Source organism: Arachis ipaensis, chromosome B7 (genome assembly GCF_059453495.1).
Source record: "Arachis ipaensis isolate K30076 ecotype BB chromosome B7, ASM5945349v1, whole genome shotgun sequence".
Lineage (NCBI taxonomy): Eukaryota > Viridiplantae > Streptophyta > Magnoliopsida > Fabales > Fabaceae > Arachis > Arachis ipaensis.
Genome location: NC_142442.1, coordinates 132,154,960 through 132,180,540, shown reverse-complemented (window position 1 = coordinate 132,180,540; position 25,581 = coordinate 132,154,960). Strand labels below are relative to the sequence as shown.

The window sequence follows — 25,581 nt, the reverse complement described above, 5'->3', positions numbered from 1 at the left end:
AAAATAAATACTATCTTACAATTAACTAATAATTAGTTATTAGTTGAAAAATATTCATATCAATTCATGCCATTAATTACTCACTATTAGAAAATATCTTTATATATATATATATGATGGTGACACTTATAAACACGTGTAGTCGTGTAGAATTATCAATCATGTATGAAAATTATATTTCAACAACACAAAAAAAAAAGTGTAAAATTGAAACCAATTTTGCTTGGTGATGGTGATATAAATGTGTTCAAATCTTAGTGGGAAGTGAAAAGATTTGCCCCATGTATATATGAGTTAAAAAACAAAAGGTGGCCTGGGTAGAGCAGAAGGCTTTTTCCATTTTAGAAAAAGGTGTTGAGATTAATTAGGAAAGTCAAATTTGTTTTGATTCGAATTTAGCTCTAAATAATTATCGGATTAGTTTTTAAGATTTTTATCCAATTTTAAATTTAAAGAAATTACGTTATTTTTATATCGCACTAAAATCGAGTCTAAACTAATAAAATTTGAGTATTGATAAATTTTACGTCAAAAAATTATGATATATTTATTTATAAAAAATATATATTTATTACTGTAAAATTAATATTCATATTTGAATTTAAATTTATTAATAAATGTTAATTTCACGTTTTTTATTTATTTTTTAATTCATTAAATATAATTAAAAATAAAATAATAAATTTATAATTAATATAACATAATATTAAAAAATATACATAAATCGAAAAAAATCAAATTCCTAAATAATAACTATCCTAAGTAATAACTGAATTTATTTATAATATTTTTATTTGATTTTAGATCTGATAAAATTACATTAAATGAATCTCTAAAATATTCGTTTATGAGCCGAGTCTTCAAACTAGGCCAGGTGATGCACAGCCCTAAGATTAGTAATGAAATTGCAAAAGAATGGGGTCCATATGTTGAATAAATTGCACCCTTGTAGCTAACATGCATTACATGACTCTGTCTACGTGTGTGGCCATACTAGAAAGTAGAAACCTCTATCATCCTTCGTGTTTGAAACTCTCAACGTTGACTATTTTCTTTCTCTCCTCGTTCCCCGTTCCTCACTCACAAAAGAAATTTGTGCCATATATTTTTGGTCACTTTTTTCCGTTCATTAAATTCTGATATATATATACACACAGACACACACGTGAATTCTAATATAACTATGATATATTCTAATATAACTATGATATAATATTGTAGTTATCATAATAGTCATACTAAAATCACTATATATGTGTGTGGGGGATAAATTTTAAGTATGATTATATTTACGGTAATTACAATAGTTATATAACTATATGAATATTGTTAAAATTAAAATTATATACTTTTTATATTTTAGTAATTTTTTTAATAATTTTTTTAAAAATGTTGTTAAATAATAAATAAATATTACTTTAATTTTAGTAACATTTTTTAAAATATTATAACTATCGTAATCACTGTAGTGTATATACATATATATATATATATATATATATATATATATATATATATATATATATATATATATGCTGAATTTTAATACACTGATTACGTTATCAACTCCATTTATTTAGATAATTTTTTGAATAATAAATTCAAAATGTTGTTAATTTTGCTATATTGTAATAAAGTGATTTCTAATCAATCTTCTACTAATTAACATATAATTTAACGCCTTTATTGACCTGTAGATTTCTTATTAGCCGATTCATTAATCATATCTCTAACCATTTGAATCAATTTTATTAAATATTTGCATAATTTTTATATTTAATTTTTTTTATCGGCCACTTGGTGTCTATTAAATATTCGCATAAATTTTTTATATTGATATCATATGAAAATAATATGATACATTATATTATTCCATTTTTTTTAGAGAATTAACTTGTTTTAGTTAACATCATAATAAATTAAAAAAAGGAAAATATTAATTGCTATTATCTGAAATAAATTAATTTTTATTTTTTTAAATATTATCAGACAATATTATTTATACATCTACTTGATAAACTAGATTGTTAATCTGTTATAAAAATGTAATAACTTAAGAAAAATGTAAAAACATTTTAAAATTTGATAATTATATTAAAAAAAGAAGAGCACACTTTTTTTTTTTTTTAAAGAGAAGAATGTTATAACGAACATGTAAGAAATTGGTGTTAGAATTAGAGGACTTTTACCTTTATGATTTTATGTACTTTGATTGATAGTGGCACTATCATGCCATGTGAAATCTCTGAAAATGACCACTTGCAGGGCTTTGATTTCATTAGCATATTGCACTGCTCGCCATAACTGGGTCCACTTGAGGGTAACATGATTATTAATATTTCATGAAACCTTTTTTTTTTTTTTTGAATATTTTTCTGCTAATTTAGTTACTTTAATTTTCCCACAGTACAAAGGGACAGTGGTAGTATAGAATGCTATTTCCTTTTTGGTCCACTAATTAGGTGGATCGTTAGTTAGACCTATAATTCGGACCACAAATAATTCTAGTACAGTACACGGATGCTAGATTTTTTTTTGGTAAATTATATTTTTTTATTTTTAAAATTTGTTAAAAATTTTAAAAATATTTTTAAATTTTATTTTATTTCACGTTTTTTTATTTATATTAAATATATTTTTTATGTTTAATTTTTTAAAAAATTTATGACTAATTCAGTAATAATTTTACAAGAACAACATTTAATACAAATAAATTAGACATAGTTGTTATGTATTATTATTAGAATAATTTTAAATTTTCTAAAAATTTAGCTGTTAAGAGTATATTTGATATAAATAAAAAATTTCAAGAACAAAATTGAAACAAAATAAAATTTAAAAATATTTTAAATTTTTTTTACAAACTTTAGAGATAAAAAATATATTTTTTTTTTCTGTTTTTAGTTTTAATCTAAGAATTTAGACAAGGGCACGTATTCAAATTATTATTAATTGTTTAATAAATACATAAAAATAATTTAAAATTTTGTATAGTTTTTATTATTTTTTTCGTTTATTGAACTTAGGGTGAATGTTAGTTAAACATTTTTTTTAAAAATAAAATATTTAAGTTCTTTTAGTTAAAGTTTATTCTATGTGTGTTTCTTGAATCATACATTTAAGTTATATTTTTATTTAATTTTTTTATATAGTTAGGTGTTAATTTTTTAATATTCATCACTCACTGAAAACTAATTCACCGACTAATTATTCCTAGTGTAGTCAGAATTTACTTTACAATAGGTAGGAACAAAATCTTTTGCATACACTCTTAAATTTATTAAAAGCTGAACACCACAACAACCAAATAAAAACACAAGCCATCCCACAAAAAATATGTGAAGTAAATATTTAATCTCTAAATTATTTTTAATCATGGTGACTTATTTTTTATAAAAGTGATAATATTATATATCTAACGTTCTCATTCAATTTTATCTCTAATATTTTTAATTTATTCAATTTTATCTCTAACGTCTTTTTATTTATATCAAAATTATTTCTATTTTCGTCTCTTATATTTTACATAAAATTAATATCTAAAAATAACTTTGACAAAAAAATAAAAATGTTATTGACAAAATTAAATGTAATTAAATATTAAAAATATTTAAAACAAAAAATCACAAACGTTAATTTTTCTTTTTAATAATTAAAAACGTGAGAGAGATGCCATATAAAGATGCTCACCTATATTCTGTCACAGCTTGTGTCCTTTTCCGTATTATTTCAATCATTAATTAGTCGTAATAATAATAATAATAATAATAATAATAATAATAATAATAATAATAATAATAATAATAATAATAATAATAATAATAATAGACATTCTATATATGCGATTTTGGCCAAGTTATTCCACTGAAAATATATAATCCACCAACCAAATAAAAATGAGACATTCTATAAATCCTACGTGGCTGGGCAGAAAATATAGCTAGATAATGACAATAAGGCGATTCTGATCATAATTACCCCAAATTTGCAGTGTTGATACTCTGCTTAATAAGCAAATTAATTTTGCAGAATTAGCTGTCACCAATTTGTTTGCTTCATTTTTTTTCATAAATGGACAAAAACAAAGTTTTTTTGCTCCCTATGAGGAATATATCCCGTGTCGTTTTCACCACGTGACCACTTTCATATATACCTTTTTTTTTTTTCTTTTAAATTCGACTTTCATGTATACTTGGCTTTAGACATAGGAATATGCATATTTCGTACATATCTATATCTATATATTTATATAATATATCATGGGAGGAGCGAGTATAAAAAAATGGTATAATTTTCTTTTTCTAAAATACCTTTCATCAAATATAATATAATTTAAATATAAAAAATATATTTTGTATTAGTTAAAATTTACACTTGTAACTCTTTAGTCTCGGCATGAAATATTTATCATTTTAACTAATATTGCATTTATTATTACACACATGTAATTGATAAAATAATAAATTAATAAAGATGTTAATACCTATTTATACAGTAATATATATAATAAAAATAGAGAATTAAAAAACATATTAGGGAGACAAGCTGCATCTTAGTGAATCCAAATAAATTATGATTGTAGATCAATTTTGTTTCTTTTATATCTTTTATAATAAATATTATTTTAATATTAATATTTTTTTAAACATCTTTTTATTTATTAATTAAAAATAGTGTAATTATAAATAAATATATCAAACTTTACTACTAACTCAAAAGAGTTAAGACCATGGTGCACCCAACTAAATGTGGTGTACCGTATACCATTCACTACTAGATTTGCACAAAAAAGAATTCAATGTTAAATGTGTATATAAGTAACAGAAATTATATAAAAATCTCTATTAAAAACTTCTAACCTATAAAATTTTCTTTTATTTTTTGACTCTATTTTATAATCTGGACATAATTTATTACCCTTCTGCCAAAGCCTGTAAAACTTACCTTCCATTGTTGGTTCCATGTCATCCTTTTATGAAGCATTGAAATCCAAACCAACAAGGCAACAACGAACATACTCCTATATATTCATCACACATGAATTATCATTCGTAATACATATATCCATTATGTTACATGTACACTAAAATTAACCATCAGTATAAAATACATATTAAAATATAAATATATATTAAAAATAAATTAAAATAGATAATATTTATATATAAATATATTTATAACTGATTTTAAAGACTAATTTTAACGTATAAGTAGCATTTTTTACATCGATATATATCTTGCACGTTTTTTATGTTTAAAATTTCACCTTCGTTCAAAATTCAATGCATTACTACTGGACATTCGGAAAGCAGGAAATTTAACTACAGTGTACTAATCAAATTCATATCCTAACTACTAAATTTAACAAACATGAATTTGTTTGTTGGTTTTTTTTTCTCCCTTTTAATTGAATTACTTGTTCTATATAAAAAACGAATTTTACTCACTGACGTAGTCACTTCTAAAAATAGTTTTAATTAGAACAATCATAAAAGTTTTATAAACACCAAAACTTCAAATTTCTAATTTTATAACAAACTAAAGTATATATTTAATCATAATAAATTATAATAATAATAAAATATTTTTTTATTTTTGACAGTATCTCCTAACCTTAATAAATTACTACATATATATAGTTGAATTAAAATTTTTTTATATTTATTTAAGTAGATAAATGAACTAACTACTAAATCAAGTTACTCGAAAAAAAATGTTAATTAAGAAATGTTAGAATGAATTATAGAGACACAATAATTGATAAGGTTAACCAAGTCATTAGGGGTGTTCAAAATCGATCCAGACCGAACTAAACCGATGAATCAAACCGAAAAAACCGAAAACCGAAATAATCGAAAACCGAAAAAATAAAAAAAAGTAATGTTTTACGGTTTTTTTACGGTTCGGTTCGGTTTTCGGTTCTTGTCACCAAAACCCTAACCGAACCGAACCGAACCGGTTCTTAACAAAACCCTAAAATTAAAACTACCCTAACCCAGTAACCCCACCCCCAGACTCCCCCCCCCCCAAACGCGTTACCTTGCTGCGCGAGTCCCTCCCCGCTCCCCCTCCCCCCCATGGAAACCTAACACCGCCGCCCAAACCCCAGATCGGAGCCACCACATCTCGCCCACTCACCCAGACGGCCAGACCCCCCACGGAGCCAGCCTGAGCCACCCACCTCCTTGATACTCGAAGGCCGAAGCCTTCCTCTTCCTCCAAATCTCACCTTCTTCACTCCTTGTCCTTGATACTCGAAGTCGAAGCCAGCTCCTCAAAGGAAGACGAAGACGAAGACGAAGACCCAGTCACCCACCCACCCACAGGACCTCCGACCTCACCACCTCCGACGTCACCGCCTCCACCCAGCAGCGTTTCTGGGTTCTGTAGAGTCACCTCACCACCTCCGACCTCGCCGCCTCCACCCAGAAAGCCTCCACCCAGCAGCGTTTCTGGGTTCTGTAGGGTCACCTCACCACCTCCAACCTCGCCTCCTCCACCCAGAAAGTCTCCCACCCAGCCACCGATTCAAGTGCATATGGAGCCCGAGCAATCTATTCAGGTAAACCTTACTGATGCATTGTTCCCTTGTTGGTATTGCTGCTTGCTGGTTATTGTTCAATGTTCAGTTTGTTCAGGTTAGGGTTATTGTTGCCTCGGATCCCATGTTTTGAATCTCGACAATAGATTCTTTCAAAATTTTATACTTTAGTTTAATCATCTTTTTTTGTACGTTAGGATCTAGGAGTTCAATTTTAATATAAAGATTGATAGAATTGAATAGATTTAACCTGAAAAATGATGTTAGGGATCTAGTTCAATTTTAATATAATCAATTAATCATTAACATAATTTAACCTGAAAAATAGTTTATAAGTAATGTTTACCATTTCATGTATGTTTCATATTGTTTTTGCCAAGTCAGAGTGTTCAATTTGTTGGTATAATAGTATTGCTGTTTAGTGTTTAATTTGCCAAGTTCAATTTGTTCATTGCTTGTTCACATTAAGAAGTTTTGTTCTGTTTGGTTTATTGCTGGTTTATTGCTGGTTCATTGTTTGTTTATTGTTTGGTTTATTGTTGTTTATTGCCAAGTTCAATTTGTTGGTATAATGGTTTATTGCTTGTTCATTGCTTGTTTGGTTCATTGCTGGTTTAATTTGAGATTATCAAGTTTTGTTCTATTTAGTGTTTAATTTACCAAGTTCAATTTGTTCGTTGCTTGTTCACATTATCAAGTTTTGTTCTGTTTTGTTTATTGCTGGTTATTGCTTGAATATTGCTGGTTATTACTTTTTTATTGCTGGTTTAATTGTTCATTGCTTGTTCAGATTATCAAGTTTTGTTCTGTTTTATTTATTGCTTGTTTATTGCTGGTTAATGGTTATTGCTTGTTTATGTAGTTTGACGTCAGTTCAAGTGAGAATATGGGCGACACTGGATTGCCTCCAGTTCCTATTCCGAATGAATAAAAAAGCATCAGATCTCCGACTGCGTTGCCTTCTATTGTCGTTATATTTCATTAGATCAAGACTTTGTTAGCTATTGTGTATTTTGGCTTGTTGATTTCAATCTTGTGACATTGCATAATAGTATGGTAGAATTTTTTTTATTTGATTGAAAAATCGAACAAACCAAACTAAACCAAACCGATTTTAATTGGTTTGGTTTGGTTCGGATGACCTTAAAAAAAAACCGAACTAAATCAAACCGCAACTTAATTAAACGATCGGATCGGATGGCTTTTCCTTCAAAAACCGAATCAAACCGCACCGCGAACACCCCTACAAGTCATGGTACATAATAATAAGCATGGTTGGGTAATTAAAAAACCTGATCGAAATTATTGCGTGGTGATTGCAAGAGGTTAGTTGTGACAAGTTTGTTAATCAACTATTACTATTTTTATTAGCAGATGATGCAAACTATTGATTTGCTTGGCAAAGGTTCTTGCTATCTTTTCCTTTTTCACACGCCATATATGAATGAATAACTTTAGAAGCCACTTCATCAATGTAATTTACTCTTGTGTTCACCAGATTTTGAACATTTAACTGCTTCTCTGATCGATCTCCAAAGGTTTGGTCTACTATTCTGTAAAAGTAGCTAATTGGTGCAATTATTACCTTTTGTGGGTTACTTGTAAAACTGTATAAAGAAAAAAAAAGGACATTTTGGTAATAAATTAGTTTTGTGAGAACAAATTGCATATAATATATTGCTCTAGCTAGTAGTAATTATGAACACCTGCAGCTTGTGTATATAGAAAGATCATCATAGTCGGTTCAATTAAGTCTAATATGAGTGATATAATATAATGTTGTCTCTTCCAAATTTGATCATATTGGATGAAACATGAATGCAGATCTTGTGTAGAGGCATGCAGAAACAGGTATTTATGGTGAAAACTCAGGTGCAGTTGACTTCACGTGAAGTTGATAGTTGAAAGCCGTTAGATAAAAATTTAGTCAAATAAGTCAAATTATCTAACAGTCTCAGTTATCAACTTTACGTGAAGTCGACTGTACCTGAGTTTTCATCGGTATTTATTCAGATTGGAAATGACAATAGATTCTCGTAGTAGTAGAAACTAGAGAGATACTAAAAAAAGTAGAAAATGATATGGTTATTACTTACAACTTTATTAGATACATATTTTATTGTAATATATCTATATAGCACACATGATGAATGAACACAGCATACAGCTTTAATTTGTGTTTGAACTTTCTATTGTTTTCTTTGGTACACAATTAATAGCTTTTGTGGACATTTTCTTAATAAATTCGAGTTATTTGTAGGTGGAAACTCAGGTAAAGTCAACTTCACGTGAAATTGATACCTGAGAACCGTTAGATGATTTGACTGATTTGATTAAATTTTCATTCAACGGCTCTCGGGTATCAACTTCACGTAAAATCGACTTCACCTGAATTTTCACCTTATTCGTATAGTTAACTTGTTTGTTTATAAACAAGTGTTAGGGTTTAAATCTCAACATTTTATATGCAGTAACTTATTTGCCAACGATTAAAATTAATCTGTTAGATTTGAAGAAAATACTATATATAATTACATTATATATAGTAAACTACTAGAGCAATATTATTTTACAAATTGACCCAACCTATAAAAGAATTCTTTTTTCATGTAAGTAATTACTACCCCACTCCCTCTTGTCACCGGATAAGTACTGAAGAAGGTTGAATTTCAATTTTCAAAAGTAAAAAAAGAAAAAAGAAAGGAAAGAAAAGGAGCAAGAAATGAGCAACATAACGAACATACATGTTGATAAATGATAATGGTAGACCTATAATGTATTTATTAGCAATCTACAATTGTCAGTGAAATTGAAAGTGGTCATTTGGTGGCACGTGAAGCCACTTGTGTATGTTGAGGCTGAGGCCAAAGTGTTCACGCCTAATGTGGCAGAATATAATCAATCACGTATTCAGAGAAGTAAAATGCATCTCTATCTTATCTCTATTCTTTTTCTGGCTATGATCTCCCCCTTTAGTTGTGTGTGTGGTGGGTGGGGGTTATATATGTATTTTCAAATTAATTTAATTCGGGAACACAACAACTAACGTTGAGGCTTTGTTTTCGCCCATCATACATTGCCAGCATCCTCCGACAATGTTGGTCCCCCTCTTCTACTACCCACTTTTCAATACAACATCTGATTCTCTTCTTCTACACCATAACTTGTAGCTCAAGCTTAATAATAATACACCATTTCTATTATCTACAAACTAAAACGTACCGACATAGTACTCTTCTCAGATATATCTTGCTATCCCTCACCTAAAAACACTCCTACTATTATTCATCCTTATATTAACACATCAAATTATGCTTACCTGTACACAAAAAATTAGTTACTAAATTATTTATTTATATAAAATAAAATTTAATTTTAATGTACTGTTAGTGTAAAATAGTTTTACATATACATCTACTTATATAATGTCATATCAGTAAAAGTAACTATTTTTTACATTAATAACGTGAATAGTCATCTAAAAGAACGAATGTGATTACACCAGTACGACTGTATTACACTGTCAGTGCATCAAAATTAAATTCTATAAAATATAAAATACACAATAAAAATAAATTAAATAATATATCTTTTATTTACATATATATAGTGGCTGAATTATTTTTGTTGTGTACATATATAGCATTTTTAATGAAATGTCTATGTAATTTATCCAAAAAGTTTTTTTTTCTCTAGAAAAATGTATAATATTTATAAAAAATTTAAAAAATGAACATATTGTTTTGAAAATTCGATAAGGGAAAAATTGTGTTTCTTTTATTTTATTTTCTACTACATATGCTTCATGTTATTATTATTATTATTATTTTTAAAATGCTATTACTAAAATAAGGAATTCCAAAAAGAGAATAAAAAGCATATATAAACAGAAAGACATTATTTTTTTATCCAGGCCCAGGCCCAGGCCCAAGACATAAACAAAGCATTTGTTGTATTGGGTGGTCTCTAAACCTTTTCTAATGACAGCCGTAAGATCCCATTCCAACGCACAAGAACCGTTGATGATGATCTCCAACATAATCATTATGAATGCCTAGTCCACAAACACATCAATCATCATTTATCAATAAGATCCAATAAACAGTGTTCCAGTCAGCTTGCCACGTGTCAACATAGTACGGATAGATCTTCCGGCCCCCAACTTACATGATTCCTGTGGCCCACAAAATCAGCTCTGTCAAGTGTCAACCAACTTCACATGTCATCCTAGAAAATTTGTTATGCTCGTTTTAAATAAGTCTCTATTATTTATGTATTTTAAAAAAATAATTTAAATATATCAGAGATATATACAATTTTTATATAAAGTTATTTTTAATAAAAATTATTATTACTCTTACTAATTATTTGACTGTTTTATTATTTTCTGTTTATTAATTCATAGAAAAGTACTACTATATTCACGTAAATTTATTATACTTCGATATATTCGCAAATAAATATAATTTATCAGTAACTAGTACTTAAAAAACATATAAGTAGTGAAGGAAGCAAATATGAAGGCAAAGGAGATTTGAATTTTTTGCTATCCTTTAATCAGAAACATGTGAAATCCCATGGGGGAATGCTATTTTGATAAGTACAAATTAAAGTTGTGAAATAATTTAATTTGGAACATACAGAAGCCGAAAATATAATATAAATTAGAAGTTTTGGAAGACATATGACATATGATGGGAGATTGAAATGGGTATGTAAGACAAGAAGGAGGGGAAGCACGTGAAATGCAAATGGAGTTCTTGCGCACCCAACTCTCTTTGTCTTCCAATTCCATCAGTTACTATGGATATCTACGTGGCAATGATGATACGCTGTGTGACTCACATGTCATCACCAAAGAATAGTACACTTGTCAACATGAAAAATTCTGCCCCAAAAATTAATTATATTAGATAATTTACCGAATTTTTCTTTTAATTTTTTTTAAGATAATTACTATAGTGTCTTATAAATGGTGTTTAAATTATCAAAATAAATAATTAGTTAATATTTAATAAAATTTAAATACTTAACCTTTTTTTTAAAAAAAGTAATTTAGACATTTCAGATACTAAACCAAGAGATATTATAAAATTCATTTTTTTTAATACAAAGTGTGTATTTTCTTAAGCATTTAGTACATTGTAGCTATGATTCTACTGAATTATGTTGATTTAGAGATTTTTTGAATAATTTAGTCACTAGTAAACTTGTTATCAGTAATCATTTCCAAATCTTACTTATATACCTCAATAAGATCTATTTGTACAATATTTTTAAATAAATAATTTATTATAAAAATAAATCTTTTTAAGTAAGAGTTAATGGAATTTATTATTTTTTGTCAGTAATTAGTTAGTAATATTTTAAAATATAAATTAAAAATATGTTGTTAAATTACTAAATTAAAAAAATTAGGCTGATGACTAATTAAAATTCTAAAAGTGTTGGCCAAAAATAATAAATTCTACTAGTTTTTAAACTTTTTTTTTTAATTAATTTTTAAAATTTCAACATAATAATTACATCTTGTTTTGTATTTTATTCACTATCAAATTTAAGATACTATTTTTTTAAGTGTCTAAACAAAAAAGAAGACCAAAATAAACACTTATCTTAAATCAAAATTGATGATTTATTGAAAAAAATCACTAGATTATGACCAAATTATATGATTGAGATTATTTCTTGTTCCATATTTAATCATCCAATCTGTCACTTTATTTACTGTTTTAGCTATTTAATCAACTTGAACATACTAAGATCTTGATAAAAAAATTTAAATTTTGTGAATTAAATCAACAACTTCACACGTGTAATGTCTTAATATCTTTTCCCTACTTGATGCAAACATGATAATGGTGATACGACAAATTTTGATTCGTATTCATTCATTAGTTGAACAAAATTAATTTTCTTATTGTTTATATATATAATAAAAAGTTCTTCCACTTTATACACAATGATAAATGTGTATGGTGTGTAAGTTGTATGGCTCCAATTATAATTTGCTTATCCTTAAACAAATACCTAACACTTTTATCTTTTTCAATACACAAAAATCTTTCATGTCCCTTTCAGGTTTATGAAGGATTAACCGACAAGAAAAAGTTAATATATAGCAAATTAGAGGCAAGAACGAAACAAAAAGGAGAGAATGATGATAAAAAGTTGGACAAGCTAGGAAGGAATGTTTTATTTGTTGCTGTCTAATGAAAATCATATCTTTAAACATATCAAAGGATTTGTTAAAATTAATTATTATTTTTTTCTTCATGCATGAACAATGTAGCTAGCTAGCCAATGGGAAATGAAAAGAAGCGTTTAGACTTATTATTAGGTGAGTATGATGAGGCTAATTATGTGTTCAAATCTCTTTACTTATTTGCATTGGATGTTATGCCTTTTACTACATCTTAATCTGAATAATAATGATAAAAATTCAAAAGGTTTAATAGAGTCAAAAAGTGGGAAAAGGAAAAGTTGAAAACTTTCCGACATTCTTTCTTTCTAGTATTCTAGCTATCGCATGGTTGACATTGTTCTCCAATCACGTATAAACTCCATCAATTACTTAGCAGTTTCCAATGGTTGGCCCACATTTTTTGAGAATATAAGTATGACCCATGAAGCACCAATATTGATATAGATACAGGATACATTATGATGTATTCAATATGATTACATTAATTTTAAATTTTCCTTAGATAAACAGGATATTAAAAAAATTAAAAATTTGATAATCTATATATAAACACATTAACTGAATGAAATGCCTGTATTTTATAGAGCATATATATCGTAAAATTTCCTCTCAAAGTCATAATGAATGAGAATTAAAGTAACTTTACTTTTTATAAGTTACAAAAGTACTTTTACTTTAACACAATGGTTAGTTGTAATCTAAGCTTTATTGAATATTAATTGTTAGAATATAATTAGGATCAATTAAGATTAGTTAGTATCATTTATATTTATGGTTTAATTAATCTATTGGTCTTTATAGTTTCGCAAAATTTTCAATTAGGTCTCTATATTTTTTTTTCTTTTAATTGAGTTTTTATACGTTAATTTTTTTTTCAATTTAGTCCCTATTAATGTTAAACGTTAAAAAAATGTTAGTGAATTGTGAAATTACTTTTATACTCTTAGGGACCTAATTCAAAAAGAAAAAAAATATACGAATTTAATTAAAAATTCGGTGAAATTATAAATATTCAATGATTCTAAGATATGAAAAATATTCCTATAATCCTTTTTATTTTGTCACTATCATTTTTTTGCTTATTTATATACAAATTGTACTAAAAATATCTTTTTTTTTTTTTACTTTCAAAATACCTTATCTTAAGAACCTAAAAAAAAGAATAGATAAAATGAAATAGAAATAGTAGTAATAAGCATATATAAAATTCAGTTTTCATCCTTCAAGTATTCATTATGATAATGTAACATTTTACATTTGTGTGGATTCATAGAATATAATTTGTGTATTTATCATATCATGGTATACAATAAAAAACTACAAGACTATGTAATTTGTGTTATTGAAATTTAAAATCTGAAAATCAGTTCTTGTGTGTTGCAGCCTCCCACTTTCTGAACTAGCATAGAGATCAATAATAACATTGATAACGGACGATTTTGAGCCGAGAAGGATTCTGAGAGAGCAAACTTCAATTCATCAGGTGTCCCAACAATTTATTGCATAAAGTAAATATATGCAACCATATATGATCATATCAAAGTTTTGAATATCAATGCCATATATACAATTTTGGAGAGTAGTTAAGGAAGATGACTGCATATAACAAGAAAAATGAAAATTAAGTTTACATTATATGAATATGTCACTGTAATGCAAGCTTAAGGCCGATAGAATAAAAAAAAAGTAGCCGAAGAATAATTCACATAAATAAATGTATGTTCAACTAGCTATTCTAAATAATTCATAAGAATATTCATTTTTTAAATAAAATATTCCGTTATCTTAAACGTTATACTCACGGCAGAGACTTAATTGAAAAAAAAAATTAATGTATAAGGACCAATTAAAAGAAAAAAAAGTATAGGGACTTAATTAAAAATTTTGCAAAACTATAGGGACGAACAGAGTAATTAAACCTATATTTATATATCATATTTGCGTATCTATTATAGGATTTTGTGCTTTTATTGCTTTGATTCTTCTAGCACCTATATATACCATTGTACATTGTACCTTTCTATTGACACCCAATAATACACAATCCAGAGCTTAGGTTGTCTTTTTTCAACGACAATGGGTTCCTAGCTCGTGTGTTTTGTCTCCTTTAGCAGTTCTTTGTCCTTATTTTTCGATCTTTTTCTGATGCCTTGGTTCGTCACTTCTGTTACCATCGTCTTCGTCTCATCGTCACGATTTTAACGTCTCCAGAATTGTCGCCGGATGCGCCGCCTAAAGTCCCCTATCTGTTTGAGGTTCTCCTCCCTCTAGACGCCTCCAGTGCTGTTGGATCAACGGCTCCGCATTGCGCCACGTGTCACGCCACGACACCTCCACACATCTGTTGTTTGACCCATGCCTCTGTCGACCCAACGCGCTTCACGACCCGTGTGTGCCACCTCCTTGCCACATTAGCGCTGACGCGTTCTCCTCCTCCTATCATGTGTTGCCACGTGGCCTTTCCTGCTGACGTGGCAGACAATGGGACCCTCCCTAAGGTTTTTTGGTGAGCTCTTTTCGATTCTGTCTTTCGTTTTTTCGCTTTATATCCTGAATTTGCAAATTTTTCTCCTCTCTTTAATCGCTGTATCTACTATTATAGAAAAATTAGATGTTTTTACAGCCACAAACAGAAAGGATAAATTATGTCGAAACTGTAACCGTTCTGGGAACCTCTTCTCAGACTGTCCTTCTATTGAATGTCGCAAATGCCAACATGAATGTCACACCAGCTACAATTATCCACAACAGTTCTGCCATTATTGCAAACTCTTGGGACATTTGATTACTACCTATCATACTCGCGCACCATGTCCTGATAAACTCAAGTATCATTCTCGTCCCAACTTCTTCAAGAATGTGTCTACTTCTGCTATTGCTGCTACTACTGAATCTACCAACTATGCTCTTGTCAATCCTTCTCATGTCTCTCTATCTAATATTACGTCTCTTCTTAAGCATCTTCTCTCCTTTTTTGGTAATACTCTTACTGCTTTTTTAACTCCTCCAGGTAATTCTAAATGGTATTTTGATTCTGGTTGCTTTTATTACATGTCTCCTCTATGTCATCTTTTCTCATCTTTATCTACCACTACAAATGCAACTTCTATCAATACTGCTGATGGTTCTTTCTTGCACGTGACACACAAGGGTTCTATTTCTCAGTCAACTCTTAATTTCGTTGATACTTATTATATTCTAAAATTAAACTTTAATCTTATTTCTGTTGGTCAACTTGTTAATCTCGATTTTGATTTCAATTTTTTCATTTTTGGTTGTCATGTACAGGATCGTCAAACATGACAAATCATCGGGACTGGACGTAAGATCAGAAGGTTGTTTGAACTTGAGAATCTTCATATTCCTCTTGTGTCAAATCTCTATGCTGCTTCTTCTCCATCTACTCTTCACTTGTGGCATCACCTTCCTGCCCACAGCTCCTTAGAAAAATTGCATTGTCTAGTGTCTCAAGGTGTTTTAGGTCAGGTTAATAATGAGTTTTTTTATTGCATTTCTTGTCAAACTACCAAACAACCTGCTTTGTCTTTTTACAATAATTCATCTCTTGGTTGCTCTCCTTTTGATCTTATCCACTCTAATGTTTGGAGTCCCGCTCCCACCGCTCCTATGGAAGGGGCTCGATACTTTGTCATTTTCATTGATGATTATTCACACTTTACTTGGGTTTATTTGGTGACTAATCTCTATGAGCTACCTCAGATTTATATTAACTTTGTCACTATGATTAAAACTCAATTTTCCAAGGTTATCAAAGTTTTTCGATGAGATAATGCTATGGAATACCGTGTCTCCAAACTTTTAACCTTTTTTTGCAGAATAGGGTACTTTGTCTGAGTTTTCTTACCCTAGTATGTCTCAACAAAATGGACGAGCTGAAGGCAAACACTGTCATATTCTTGACTCTGTTCGTGCAATGCTTATTTCTTCTTCATGTCTTAAACATACTTGGGGTGAAGCTGTTCTTACTACTGTTCATGTTATCGATAGACTTCCTTCTTTTGTCCTTGGTAACATTACTCCCTTTGAGCGTCTTTATCATACCTCTCCAGATTATAGTTCTCTTCGAGTTTTTTGTTGTGTCTGTTTTGTTCTTCTTCAACCTCATGAATATAGTAAACTTGAACCTCGGTCTCGTATGTATTGTTTCCTTGGTTACGACACTGAACACAAAGGTTATCATTGTTGGGATCCTCTTTCTAGACATATTCATATATCTCATCATGTTTTATTCTGAGAGCAACACATGTTTTCTAGGTTCTCCTCATTTGAGTCCATTCCTCTTACTCAATCATCATTTTTCACTAACCCAATGTTGATCTTTTTCCTAGTGATGATTCTACAGGTTCTATCTCGAGTCAAACTCTACATTCTCCTACTCTTCCGCCTTTTTCATCTTCCAATGATTCCAAACGAACGATGTTCCTGCTCTTGCTGTCAGGCCTCCTCCTTCTACTCGTTCTTATAGGGTAAGAAATCCACCTTCTCATCTTCTTAATTATCATTGTTTTTCTACTATTCTTCATCACCATGAACCTAAGTCATTCAGAAAAGCCTCCACAAATCCAAGCTTGTAGCAAGCAATGCAGGATGAAATCCAGGTACTTGAACAAGCACACACTTGGGACTTGGTTGATCCTCTTTCTGATAAAGCAGTTGTGAGTAATAGATGGGTATATAAGATCAAGACTCGCTCTGATGGTTCTATTGACCGTTATAAGAAACGATTAGTTGCTCAAGGATGTAGTAAGAGTATGGTATTGATTATGAAGAGACTTTTACTCCTGTTCCTCGTCTCACATCTGTTCGAACTCTCCTTGTCATTCCTGCGGTCAAAAAATGGTCTCTCAGTTAGATGGATGTGAAGAATGCTTTTCTTAATGAAAATTTGAAAAAGAAGGTCTATATGAAACCACCTGCGGGTATTCCTTGTCCTTCTAACAAAGTCTGTCTCTTTCGTAAGGCACTTTATGGTCTTAAGCAGGCTCCTCGTGAATGGTTTGACAAGTTCAGCACTACTATATGCAATCTCGATTTCACTTGCAGCCTTCACAAGAATGCTCTCTTTATTCATAAAAGTGAACGTGGAGTTGTTCTTCAATATTTGTATGTTGATGACATGATCATTGCTAGAGATGATGTTGATGGTATCTCTGATCTCAAAGCCTCCCTTCACCATACTTTTGAGATGAAAGATATTGGTTTTCTCAATTATTTTCTTGGTTTAGAGGTCATATCCATAGAAGACGATATCTATCTCTCTCAAGATAAGTATGCTTCAAATCTTCTTGCTCGCGCCAGGATTACAGATAGTCGCACTGAGTCTGCTCCCCTTGAGGTTAATGTTCGATTTACCCTATGGATGGCATTATTTTGGATAATCCTACTCTTTATCAACAGTTAGTTTGAGGTCTCATTTACTTAACTGCCACACACCTAGACATCCCCTATCCAATTCATGTTCTTAGCCAGTTCTTGTCAGCTTCTCATTCCACTCACTATGCGGCCGTTCTTCGTTACATCAAAGGCACTTTGTTTCAAGGAATTTATTTTTCTGCACATTCATCTTTATCCCTTCAGGCATACTCAGATGCTGATTGGGCTGGTAATTCCACTGATCGTCGTTCTACTACTGGTTATTGTTTGTTTCTTTTAACTCTTTTATTTTCTGGCGAGCCAAGAAGCAAACGTTCACTGCTCGCTCAAGCAAAGAAGTTGAATACTGTGCTCTCGCTGACACCATTGCTAAGGTTGTCTCCATTTGTTGGCTTCTCAAAGACTTGGGTGCTCCTCAGTCGTCCCTGATTGATTTTTTTGTGACAATTGTAGTGCTATTCAGCTTACCCATAATGATGTTTTTCATTAATGCACCAAACACATTGAGATTTATTGTCACTTTGTTCGGAAACGTCTCCTTATTGATGCCGTTCGTCTCATAGCTGTTGGAACTTTGGATCAGATTGCAAACATCTTCACAAAGGCTCATCATCCTACTTGTTTTCGAACTCTAATATCCAAACTCAAGATGGTATCTTTAACTCCCACTTGAGTTTGTAGGGAGATGTTAGAATATAATTAGGATCAATTAAGATCAGTTAGTATCATTTATATTTATATAACATATCTGTATATTCGTTGTAAGATTTTGTGCTTTTATTGCTTTAATTCTTTTAATACCTATATATACCCTTGTAAATTGTACCTTTTTATTGACATTCAATAATGCACAATCACTTTCTTTAGATTACTTTTTATTTTTAACACTAATATTTAAAAATCATCCGTTGCAATAAAAGTGTAATACCCAAGGTTGCGAGAACCGGACCGGTCAATAAACCGGTGAGGTCACTGGTTCAATGGTTCACTGGTTCGACCGGAGTTCAACCAGAGTTCAACCGGTTTAATTAAATATTAAATAAAATTATTAAAAAATTTAAAAATAATTTTAAATATATAAATTCAATAATTTCTAATTTAATAAAATTTAAAATTTCACATAATAAATTATCCATAACTTAATATTAGAAGTTCACAAACAACTTCAAACATCAAAGTTTATAACTAAACAACTTCATAGATCATTAAGGAAGAGAAATATAGTGATATTAAGAATTTGAAAAGTGCCACGTTCAACTCTTAAGTAACAAGTTTAAAAACAGAGAAATTTCTAGAAATTTGGGTAGCAAGTAGCAGCAAAATATAAGCACATGAATCCAAAAATTGCAATTAACATGAGAAAAGCATGGATTGCATGTACAGAGGCAGCATCAAACTTAATTTCACAAGTATAGTTCAGCAGGGTAGTAGGTAGAATCAGGTCACATGAAACAGAAACAACACAGTAATGATCACACCAACATCATTCAGCAAACAAGCAGTATTAAGCCATGTTGGATAATCAAGAACGGAGCAATTATCAGGCCTAGAATCCTCTAACCACAACCTAGCTACCTAACAGCATATATATCTATCTATTCTAACAAATAGAATTATTAAGAACTCCACAGAACATGAACTCCTCCTCTTAGAATCCATAGTATGAGCAAGTGAAGGCTCCAGCAGCTGATCATGGAGTAGAGTTCCACGCCATTCAACCATTCATACACAACTTTCCCCAACAATGGACCATATAACACATACTGTATTTATCAAATTGGAAACACACAAGTAGTTAGACTTATTCTATATACATAACAGATGTATCACATAATATAATATACCTTGAATAATCCAAAATTCTCCCATGGCCAGCTTGATAAAGGAGCACTACCCATTTCACTGCACTAGGTTCTGCTAGTTTAAAATATTTACAAACCTTGTTAAATGTATGTATGGTATCTTTCTTCTGAGGAAAAACTCTTACTTTTGTAGCTTTCTTTTCTTTCTGTATTCTCCTAAAGCTGAATAGAGCCCCAAAAAACTATGGCAGCCAACGAGCAGAAACTGGAAAAGATCCCAAAACCAAACAATAATGATAATATCAGAGAAGAAGGAAAGAAAACAAAAAAGAACCAATTTCTTAATTCTATATTATGATTAATCAGCAATCTAACTAAAATTAATAACAGAATTAATAAAAGAAAGTAAAGAAACAAAGCAGGAAGCAGGGATAAGGCAGGGGACCTGGAATGTAGCAGAGACAGACTGGAAAATGGAAAGGGGAAGAAGAGCAGAAGTAGTGCCGCCCAGAGTTGGTGGTGGCCGACTGAGCTCGCGGCGGCGCAGAGAACGGCGCGAGCGGCGGAACAATGCAGGGCAGAGAGATTCAGCTTCTCTCTGTGGCAGTGACAAGAGCTGAGTGGGGGTAGAAGCGTTCGAAGGGAAAAGGAGAGGCGAGAAGAGAAGAGGGAAGGTAAGAATGGTGGTCAGCTTTCTGGACGATGGGTCGCCGGAGACTGCTGTTGTTGGCTGAGAGCGAGACGAGGAGGCGGGGGCTGCTGGCGCCTGGCTGAGAGAGAGAGGGTTGTAGCACCGTAGTGGGTTAGGGATTTGGGTGAGTGAGACTGATGAGAGGGTTAGGTTCGCGTACGCCTTTGTCTTTTTTTTTTTTTTAGCCAAAACGACGTCGTTTGGCATTGAAGTTGCAAACCACTAAATCGCCAAAAAATCGGACGGTTCTTCCAGTTCGTCGGTTAACTGCCGGTTCGACCGATTTTTTCACCGATTTTTTGTCAGGCAGTTTTTTACGTTATCCGGACCGGCTAGATAACCGATTCTCGGTTTTTCCGGTTGAACTGGCCGGTCTGGTCCGGTTTTCAAGTACACGGAAATTTATTTGTGAACATATTGTGAAGGAGTTGAAATATTTTTTCTTTGCTCAACGTGTCCTATTATCATTAGACCTTGTTGTTGTTTGGGGTCTTGATTAGACTATTTAGGATATGTAGTTTTGGTTATTAAGAGGTTACAGCTGTTTTTTGTTTTTTGGGCAATAGAATTTACAACTGTTGGGCCTATAATCTTGGTATGTGGGCCAACCTTAAGAAATTTAGGTACACCGTATAGGCCCTCTTTGAGCCTTAATGGGCTCACGGGTTGAGATAACTCCAGACCAAAATGAGGAACTCAACTTAGTACTGTACAATAATTACAAAAAACAAAAGAATTGGACCTAAATCATATATCAAGCCATTGGGAGTTTCGGAAAACCTTTTTTTAGTTTAGATATTTAAGTCCAAAAAGTAAAAATATAGAATGATTCTCCAAAAGCTTAAAAAATGTAAAGAAGTATGACGTTTAATTTGTTTATTGGGTTTGGGCTGTCTTTTAATACAAAAAATACGTTTATTTATTTATTTATTATTATTATTATTATACCATATGAACAATTGAACACCTAAGAATCAAAGTTTCATTGAAGTGGGAGACACGCATCAACATTTGAAAACAATGAAACATTATCAACTTTGAGTGTGATGATTTGAATTTTGAATATTACTTTTCTGGTTTTTTCATCTATATCACCTTCGTCATTCTCCTCGCCTCCATGAGTGGTATTATTTCCTTACAAGTTATTTAAGTAGTGCTTCAATAATTTCCTAATCTAAGATATGCCTTGGCCCAAATAATGTTAAGATGTTGTCTAGAGTGTCAAATTGTCCAAAGAGATCAGGCAAGCTAAAAAAATTACAGCTGAATAGAGGGTTTGAATAGGATTAACAGTTATTTATTATAATTAACATACAGTAATTAATTTTTGAAGGTTTAAAAAAGTTAGAGTTTAAGACACCTTACACCGTAAATTAGTTTAATATTAAGGTGATTATTCATATGAAATTATTTTTATGTGAATAGATAGAGGTGAACTGCTGGATAGTTTAATGTTTGATTAAATTATTATTTAATAATTTTTAACTATTTATTTGATTAAATTGTTATTTAATATTTTTTAATTATTTATTTTATTTATTTTATATGAAGATAATTTTATGTGAGTAGAAGTTAATATTAGTTGATTGTATATATATATATGTTCTTAATTTTCCTTTCTTTTAATATGTGTTTCTTAAGAGGCACATAAGTAGGAAAAGGACCCTTTAAAAGGCATAGCAAACTGTTATACCATAAAATCAAATCTCATAAAAGATTTTCTTCACAAAAGTGAAACTTAGAGATGAACTAACATTGAAAAAGGATATTAAATAGATCCTCTCTTGTCTCTGCCACTCATATATATAAATCGGAAATGTTTGGTAACCAAAGAAAATCAGCCAAAAACAGCCATAACTTGCCTTGTTTAGCATTCATTAATGTTGCGATAATTAATTAATGCTAAATAAGATAAATTCTGGCTGGTTTTTTTGTCTACCTAGCATTTTTTTTGGTGAAAAATCAATATACTTCTAATGTTGAATCGGGACCAATTAGGACAGAAATAAAGCATTGGGTCGAACTCTTTTTTGGTGTTAAGGTAATAGCTATGAATAGTCATCGACTATCGGTAAAGAGTAGAAGAATGCGACCTATTATGGGACATACAATGCATTACAGACGTATGATCATTACGCTTCAACCGGGTTATTTTATTCCACCTCTTAAAAAGAAATGAACTTAAATCAAAATATTTAATAACATGGTGATACATTTATATAAAACTTCTATCCCAAACACACACAATAAAACCGTAGACAATCAAGTCAAATTCAATCTACAAAATAATTTGATCTATAAACAACATGTTATGGTAAAGGCTGTAATGCCAGAAAAATCATTACCTCAGAACATAGAGGGGGAGGTCATAAGCTTCTATATAAATTTTCCCAATAGAGAGGGCATGATTATACACAAGTATACAAAATGTTCATCACACTTATTTGGCAATCTCGTGCCTTTACATATCGCACACATTATTAATTACGCACAATAATTTGTAATCAAACTGTGACACAAAACATGATTATTTTTTGTCACTCATAAAATATTGAATACAAATACCATATATATACTAATTCATTATGCAATATATTTTCACATCGTCTCGGTTTGTTTTTCGTTGCGACCACCATTTTCCATGGTCATAATTGTGGACTGAGTGAACTCGCTCTCTCTACCATCTTCGCCGGAGATCTCCTCCAAGGACCGCCCCTTCGTTTCGGTGACCAAGAAAGTACACAAGAATCCCAAAAAGTTTGTCAGCGCCAGAATCTTCATGGCGCGACTTATCTGATGCAAGTCACCCTTCACTGTATAACTTTGTATCCCGAATGATCCCACCATTGCGCCGGCTTTCCCCGCCGCGGCGCTCAGCGCGTGACACGTGGACCTCACGCGCGTGGGGAAAAGCTCGGCGGGCAGCACGAACGTCGTGCTGTTGGGTCCGAAATTCGCAAAGAAGAACGTCAATCCGTAAAGAAGAGCAAACAAAATCTTGCTCTCTTCTCTGAGGTATTCGTACTTGACACCCATTATGAACATGAAAACCGACATCATGAAGAAACCCATGAGTTGGATCTTGAATCTTCCTATCTTCTCAATGAAGATAACGGTGAACCAGTAGCCAGGGAAGGTTCCGAAGAAAGCAATGAAGAACATAGCGCGTGAAGTTTTCATAACTTCTTCAATGGCGTTCATGTTGATGTCATTGGGAATCATTCCCATGGCAGGGAAGATATCCTTCTGAGTAAGGTTCTGAGAGTAGAAAGCTATGTCCAGCAAGAACCACGTGCTCATGGTTCCGATGAGGTGGCGGCCATGTCTCCGAAAGAACTCGTTGGACCAGAGAGGGTATTGGTTCATTGATTTGAACTGAGCTATCTTTTCTTGTTCTGCAAGAATTTCGATGTCCAAAACCCTAGCCATGTCCGTGGCGGCTTGCTTGGCGTTCCCTTCGATCAACGCCGTGTAGCGACCGGTTTCCGGCATCTTCATCCTCCAGTAGAACGTTAGCATTGCGGGAACTGCACCGATCATGAGCACGATACGCCATAGAAAATCGCCTTCTGGTTGCGTCGAGAGTGCGGGGTTCGCGGTGTACGACGGAGCAGGGTAGTTGTGCAAGAAGAGAGCCGAGATGATCACCGATATTAGACCGGCGCAAATGATCCCCACGCCTTGCATGGCGAACACCGCCGCAATGAAAGCGCCACGTGTCCTTTTGTTGGCGTATTCGGACATTATCGTCGCAGAAAGAGGATAGTCTCCACCTATGCCAAACCCTAGCCAAAACCTACATTAGAGGTATTAATTAGTACAAAATTTCTAAAGGTTTAGCTATGCTTTACCAATCATCATCTTTGATTTGTATAGTGATCAGCTAATTTATTTGTTTATATAAATATTGAAAGGTCTATATTTAAATTAAATGAAAATTCAAGTATAATTAATTTTATGTAAAGTTGATAATCGAAAATTATTAAATAATTTAATAAAATTGATAAAATTATCATCTAACAATTATTAACTATCAATTTTATATAAAATTAATTATTCTAGAATTTCTATCTTTAAATTATTATATTTTATATTTTTTAATCATGTTAAATCGTATATCAAAATTAATTATTAATATAAAATATATATTAAATATAAATTAAATTATATATATAAAAATACATAACGAGTAATTTTAATAACTGATTTTGATATATAAATAATATTTTTGATAATTTTTATACTAGTGTTGGTTAGATATGTTGAAAAAAACTAGTATTTGGCACTAACAAGGCTCTAATTAGTAATGAATAAGATTAGTTAGTTGACATTATGGTAATTAATGGAGCTATATATATACGGTGAAAATTCAGGTGAAGTCGACTTCACGTGAAGTTGATATTTGAGAGCCGTTAAATGAAAATTTAGTCAAATCAGTCAAATCATCTAACGGTCTTAGGTATCAACTTCACGTGAAGTCGACTGCACCTGAGTTTACACTTTTATATATATATATATATATATATATATATATATTTTTTTTTTTGAAGTACCTGAAGAAGCAGAGCGAGGTCATGACGGACTTGGCGGTAAGACCGAAGGAGAGGCCGGAGCCGATGGCGCAGAAAACCATAATGATGAGGGTTATACCGTACACCTTCTTACGCCCCAGCTTGTCACCCAACCAACCAAACACTAACTGCCCTGTGAGGGTTCCAAACAGCGCCACCCCGATCACAAAGTTGTTCACCGTTGTTGGAAGCTTTCCTGGTTTAGGTGAATGTGGGTCGAAGTAGTACAATCGTCCCAGGAGTTTGGAGACGGTGGAGATGCAGAAGAGGTCGTAGGCATCCGTGAAGAACCCCATTCCGGCGATCAGTATGGCGGTTACATGGTACCATTGCGTTCTCGCCGAGTCCAGTGCTTCAAGCACCCCTAGTGATGACAT

General features: G+C 31.4%; 1 protein-coding gene across 1 annotated transcript; it reads right to left on the bottom strand.

The window, feature by feature from the left end:
- Positions 1 to 23,231: 23,231 nt before the first annotated feature.
- On the bottom strand, positions 23,232 to 25,581 carry LOC107608277 (low affinity inorganic phosphate transporter 4-like). Its single transcript, XM_016310115.3, has 2 exons — positions 25,187 to 25,581; positions 23,232 to 24,429 (listed from the first exon to the last, which is right to left on the bottom strand). The coding sequence occupies exons 1-2, from the start codon at positions 25,579 to 25,581 to the stop codon at positions 23,232 to 23,234; spliced, it is 1,593 nt and encodes a 530-aa protein (XP_016165601.1).